Source organism: Benincasa hispida, chromosome 10, assembly GCF_027475165.1.
Source record: "Benincasa hispida cultivar pf3 chromosome 10, pf3_genome.v1.1, whole genome shotgun sequence".
NCBI lineage: Eukaryota > Viridiplantae > Streptophyta > Magnoliopsida > Cucurbitales > Cucurbitaceae > Benincasa > Benincasa hispida.
The window spans coordinates 48,021,197-48,028,008 of record NC_143487.1 but is presented as its reverse complement, the minus strand read 5'-3'; the positions used below and the strand labels follow the sequence as shown (position 1 = coordinate 48,028,008).

At 33.7% G+C, this 6,812-nt stretch overlaps 1 protein-coding gene across 1 annotated transcript; it reads left to right on the top strand.

Annotated features, from left to right (window-relative positions):
• The first annotated feature begins 747 nt into the window (after positions 1-747).
• LOC120088727 (eukaryotic translation initiation factor 4B3-like) lies at positions 748-3,226 on the top strand. Its single transcript, XM_039046159.2, has 2 exons — positions 748-2,045; positions 2,785-3,226. The coding sequence occupies exons 1-2, from the start codon at positions 859-861 to the stop codon at positions 2,822-2,824; spliced, it is 1,227 nt and encodes a 408-aa protein (XP_038902087.2). The 5' UTR covers positions 748-858; the 3' UTR covers positions 2,825-3,226.
• Positions 3,227-6,812: the final 3,586 nt, after the last annotated feature.

Genomic DNA, 6,812 nt, shown 5'->3' with positions numbered 1-6,812 from the left:
GATAATTAATAAAGTTACTAATTTATGATTTTTTTAAAAAGAATTAATCTATGAATTAATCCATATAATTCATAAAAGGATTGAATGTTTTTGGATGAAGATGAGATTGGGGTGAGGGAAACGAATGATCCATGTAGCCTCTCGACTTATGAATGAAAAGGGGAAAACTAATATAAAATAACAAACCACTAAAAATAAAATCTTCAATTGTTTTTTTTTTTTTTTTCAAGTCGGGTTTTCTAGATGATGTATTACACAGAGGTGATGAAGATAGAATAGAAGATTCACCTCTAACGAAATAATAAAATAAATAGATAAATATAGCGCATAGTTTTCTTTAAAGAAAAAAAAAGAAAAGAAAAAATATTTTTAAAAATAGAAAAAGATAACAAAAATTATTTTGTTCATGTAGATAGAAATCGATGGAAGTCTATAAATATTTATCAATAATATGAATGGATAAAAGTCTATCGACACTATTAGATAAATGCGGATAAAAACCTATCAATATGTATGAATGTCTTTCTTTTCTTTTTGCTTTTGTATAAATAATTGGATATTTTTTCAACATTTTACAAAGAAAAAGGCAGAATTTAAATTAATAAATGATTATATGAAAATAATTATATTGTTAGAGGTAATGGCGTACACGTCAGTTGATAATATTTCGAAACAGATCGGGAGGGAAAATCTCAGCCGTCAGATCGTAACTCTTTGGTGTGTATAAAATTAGGAAATAAAAAGGAATAGAGAGGCGTTTGTTGCCGCTTATTTTCGCTGCCAACGAACGCAACCCATTTACACAAGAAAACCACAGCGAAGAAAGAAGAATCTCCGGCTACAACTCAGAGCAAAAGCATGGCGGCAACTGTCTCACCGTGGGGCAAGCCCGGAGCTTGGGCTTTGGATGCGGAGGAGCACGAGGCGGAGCTTCTCAAGGACCAGCAGGACCACTCCCGCCACCAATCGCAGCCCAGTACTGACTTTCCATCCCTCGCCGCCGCGGCCGCCACCAAGCCGAAGAAGAAGAAAGGTCAGTCCATTCCTTTGTCGGAGTTTCAGACCTATGGCGGTCCAAAGCCGTCCGCTCAATCCAGTGATCCAAAGGGTCTTACGGCCGAAGATCTAATGATGCTTCCGACGGGTCCGCGTCAGAGAACGGCGGAGGAGATGGACCGCAACCGGCTTGGTGGAGGGTTCAAGAGTTGGGGTCAGAATAGTTTGTATGACAGAGGGAATCGATATTCTAACTCGGAAGATTCGTCGAATTCTCGACGGGGTTCTAGGGTTTTTGATGAGTCAAGGAGGAGCAATGATGGATCTGATAGAGAATTCCGAAGGGAACCGTTGCCCTCTAGGGCTGATGAGATTGATGATTGGGGAGCCGGGAAGAAGCCTATGATGGGTAATGGATTTGAGAGGAGAGAGAGAGGAGGAGGTGGAGGTTTTTTCGATTCGAACTCGTCGAAAGCCGACGAATCGGATAGTTGGGTATCAAGTAAGAGCTTTACACCTTCTGAAGGTCGGAGATCAGGCGGTGGTTTTGAGAGAGAGCGAAGAGGAGGATTTCCCTCGAGCGGTGGTGGCGCCGATTCAGACAGTTGGGGCAGAAAATCTGAAGGGGTTAGAGGTGGAATTGGTGAGAATGGTGGTGGGGCTGATTCGGAGAATTGGGGCAAAAAATCTGAAGGGGTTAGAGGTGGAATTGGTGAGAGGCCGAGGCTTAATCTTCAGCCTCGTTCAATCCCTTTGAACAATGGGAATCAGGAGGCTTCTGGTTCTGCAGTAAAGCCAAAGGGGTCGAATCCTTTTGGAAATGCAAGACCAAGGGAACAGGTATTGGCTGAAAAGGGACAAGACTGGAAGAAGATTGACGAGCAACTCGAATCAATGAAAATTAAGGATACGGTGGAGAGGACTGAGACATCTAGTGGGGCTTCGTTTGAGAGAAGAAAAGGCTTTGGAGTTCGAAGTGGTCGGTCTCCTGAAGATCGGTCAGGAAGGAGTTGGAGGAAGCCAGAGTCTGTGGAGTCTCGTTCCCAAAGGTCTGTGTTTTACTTGAAAACTTTTTTTCGCTGCGCCTTTATGGCAAAGTAGTAGGTACATCTTTTTGTTGTTGTTCCCTTGTACCGTTTGTGCGTTTTGGTGCTTTATATGTGCTCTTTGTTTGTCCTTTGGACAAATTGTTTGATTTGCTGCCTCTTTTCTAGGATTCATGTAGATTTAGACGTATTTAGGCAAACTAAACAAGCAGCACTTGGGATGGAAATCATCAATTACATATGTCAGTTGTATTGATTACCTAAATGAACAAGACAGTTCTTGTTTTTAGCACCTTTTGATGATGCCTTTTTTCTCATGATAACTGATATAGTTTGAAAGTGAAGATACCTGTGACCAGTTGAGTTCTGTGTAAATGATAGTTTTGGGGGCTTTTTGTTCTCTCTTGGATCAAAATGGAAAATAATGTTCGTGTAACTAGCTTTCCAAGGATGCTCGTTTTCTCCATTCAGGCTTATTTGCTCTTGAACTAGAAGCAATTGACCATATTGATTTCTGTTGAAACTTTGAAGTTCTTTCTTTTAGCAATTCTAGAATGTGAATGATCAAGTCCAGGAGTTTTATGGAGATTAAAATTGACAAATCTGTAAAATGTAGTGCTCTTTGTACTTTGCCCCTTCTATGAAAAGATTGAATCTCTAATTCCTCTATCTTTTCCTTTTAGCCTTTTGGTTAATTATGTTCTAGAGCATGTTGATTCAGTGATTTGATTCCCTGTTGCAGTGCTGAGGTGGTTGAAAATGGACCTGCTGAGGAAAATTGAAGACATTCTATGCAACTGATACTAAACTTGAAAACTGAAAGCTCTTGAATTATTCATTGTGTTCTTCCATGGGTACTTTGTGAGTTATTCTCCTCCAGAACCCCCGCCCCCCTCTCCAACAAAAAAAAAAAAAGCAAAAAACAAAAAAAAAAAAACAAAAACAAAAACAAAAAAAGAAAAGCGAACAGATTGAAGCATACATATAAAATTTTTTGTTCTGTGAGTGTTATTGATGTGGATCAAAAGTACAGGACATTGTGCAATTTTGGTAGGTTTAAGGTAGCTTTGCTAATTAGGCCTTTGATATGGATTCATTTCTACATCTTGTTGGTGTTCCTGAGAAATACTGTCCAACTGTACTGTTATTGTTTACTAAAATCAGTTTTGTGTTCTGTTGAGAAATTCTGATGAGTTTGATTTTGGTTCTGACCTGTATTATTTTGACTGCCCGACATATGATTGCCTAGGCTTTTGTTATAACTCTGGGCTATGCATTATTGTCTGGAAGTTGGTTGTTTGATGAATTGGAAACAGTGGTGCTATCTCTCTCCAACTCCAGCCTTTATCAATCGGGCAATTTGTTTTTTTTGCCCTTAAAATTATGGCTAAATTGCAAAAAGAACCTTGATCCTTATCGTTTGTTTTAAAAATATCCATATTCTTTATAAAGTTGCAATATTACCTTGATTATTCATAAATGTTCCAACTTTTTGTCTAACCGCAGTCAAAAGTCACTTTGAATTTTAAATGGGGGGTGTCTTCTAACTCTTTAGATAAATGAAATCATGTCTTAGAAAAAAGTTTTGGGAGTAAAAATCTGTTAGAATTTTGAATTTGTATCTGTAGTGTTTGGGTTTTAATTCCTGTTTAAACTTTAAAGGTAAGTTTGAAACCTTTATAAAAGATAGGAGGGTATTGCAATTTTGAAACAATATATATAAATGTCGGTGTGTTTTAGCCGCAAATTATCAGTCTAACCCACTGTTCATACACCAAATGAATATATCAGTTTAACTTCTTCTACCTACTTGTATTTTTATGTTAACAATGTATGTTCTCGTTTCAACCAATTGACCAGATTTTTTTATTAGTACATGGTGATAGAGTTTGAAAATTTAGAAATTGTCTTTTTCCCTCTATTTTTGATAAACTTTGTGCTGCTTTATATAATTAATGTTCTTAACTGTGTAGACACTTGCTGTTCTATGTTTTACCAGAGATCGATTTCTAATTTACTGCTTGTGATATTTCATGATTTATTGAATTATAGGGATTACTTGTGACATTTGAAAGTACATAAATCATAATGAAATGAAATCATAAATATAGAGATTAAAATAGTATTTTGATCAATAGATTATATAGGAATGTCAACTGTTCCGTGGAGTAGAGGAGTTCATACTTCTGCTTATATATATATATATATATATATATATATATATATATATATATATATATATATATATATATATAAATAAACAATTACAAATGTAGGTATTGAACTATTGATGTTTTATATTTTATCAACTTAACTATATTTGGATTGACTCGTTATCAATATAATCAATCTTGAATGGGTTATTTTATGTAGTTACAATAATGATTTAACACGTTGATGAATGGGAAGAACCATATTTATATTATTGAGATTTGGTGGATGATGACTTGGATGGATATTTTGAATGGTGGAAGATGCAAGCAAATGCTTGGCCTACGTAAATCACAATTAACTTGATTCTAATCTTCATTATCCCAAAGCTATATTGGAATCCAAATCTATATGGCGAAACTAAAAGTAATTGTAAGTAGGCTTTGAAAATGTAGTTAAACATGATTCTGTCCATTATCCAAGCACTTTTGCCCTTTAGAAGTGCTTCTTATTTTAATAATGTTTTGGTGGGATGTGATTGTATTCATGCACTAAAAGTGAAAAAGAACTACTGGCTGCAACAATGATGTTAGGTTGGAACCAATTGACAAACAAAAATAAGAATAATAAAAAAAATAATCAAACATGTAGATTTATGTAGTCGAACGATGTGTTAAATTTTTATTATTTTAAAGAATAACGGATTACTTAAATATATATATATATAGGGAGAGATATACAAGTAGGATTTAGAGGGTTTATATATGACTCTTCTCTTAAACCTTAAACACATAATCTCAATATAACAAATTTAGAACATCTCAACTAATGAAATTCAATGTGAATGATACGAGGAACATGAGAGAGTAAAAGGTAGGAAAACAAATGAATCTTTTCAAGTGATGTATGTATAGTTCAAACATGAATGAAGGCAAAATGATCTCTCTTCAATTTTTTTAGTACAATAAAGTATTGGAGGACTTGAATTACAAATTTGTTGGTCACTAACACATTATGTATTATGTACGTCAATTATGCTTACTTTTGACAAAAGTGATCTCTCAACGAGTCAACGTTTTATTCATTTTCGGGAATATAATTAAATATATATTTTTTCAAAAATAAATCTGCCATCTATTCATCTCTTTAAAAAGCTACAAAGGAAGAATGCTTGAAAAAATATTTCCAAAACAAGCATGATTTAGCCGTTAAGATATCTTTATTCTTATAAAGATTGTGGATTCAAATCTCTCACTATGTGTAATCAAATATTAGGTTGACATCTTTGTTTTCCTCACAAATTTTGAATATGAAAACAAAATGTATAAAATTCCAAGATAAATCCGTGGTAGTTTAAATTAAGCTCCCATTAACCAATTCGGTATTATCAACATATACACAATTTTATCAACTTGAAGTTTCAAAAACTATATTAAAAAAAATAACCGTTGAAGTTTTTTCTTATTTAAATTCAACCACGTGAGAATAGGAATTTGAATCTCTAATCAATAGATATGCTTTTGACCGTTAGTTTCTAAAAGTTGAAATAATTTGGAAAATCATATTTGAGGGGAGTAAGTTAAGAAACCAAGATTTGTTTCTATTTTTTAGCCCTACAAAGATACAAAGTTTGTTGGACACATAATGGCTTTTCTTAAAATATGTATTGGGTTACATATGTGATTTTCTAATTATTAAAACTAAAAATTTGTTAGGCTTGTGACAGCTTGACCAATAATAGTATTACCAGAGCCTTTTAAATGAGGCCATGTTTGTGGGAGTCACAAATAATATCTCTGATATTAGAAACTAATTTCAAGATGTGAAATAATGCTATACCTAAAAGGCAAAAACATATTTATTGTACTTAAAAGGATGAGTTTAAGATGTCTTTTTGAAAAGAAAAAAAACGTTTTTAAGTGAAAGCACTTTCCTGTGAGAATACTTTGAAGAAATACTAATAGAGCAATTTAAAATAATTTTTACTGTTTTTAACAAATTAAAAATTGCTCTTAATTACCTAACCTAACCTAACATAGAAAGTTTTCTAAAAAAGGGCTAAAATGACACTTTTTTATCTTTTCAAAATTTATCCCAAATATACCTTGAGAAACTTGATTAAAATGCAAAATAAGTTGCAATGATTTATGTCATGGACTAGATTAGGAAAGGGAGGTAAAAATGAAGGATATAAATGAAAAAAATTAAAGGGGAAAAAAAAACAAACTTTTATCCAAACTAGTCAAATTGTGCAAGTGTTTACCATAAACTTACCAAGTTGCACCTCAAATTTAAATATTGCAATATTCCAATGTTGCAATGTTGTCATCTTAACTTTAAACTTAAAAAAAATATTCAGATTTTCCTCTTATAAACTTTTGTTGGAAAGATTGTTGAAAGAAAAAAAAATTATATAATGCATTTAGCAAATTACAATATTGTTATGGGCTATTTGGACCTAAGGGCAAAAACGTAAAAGAATGAAAACAACAATTGAGCAACACAAGACAAACGACAAAGCTCAAAGCAAGACGAAGTCGAGAGGTGAGAGTAGCATGGGCTCGAGGCCAAGGATAACCCAATGAATATACCCTTAAATGGGTACCATTTGAGGATCTA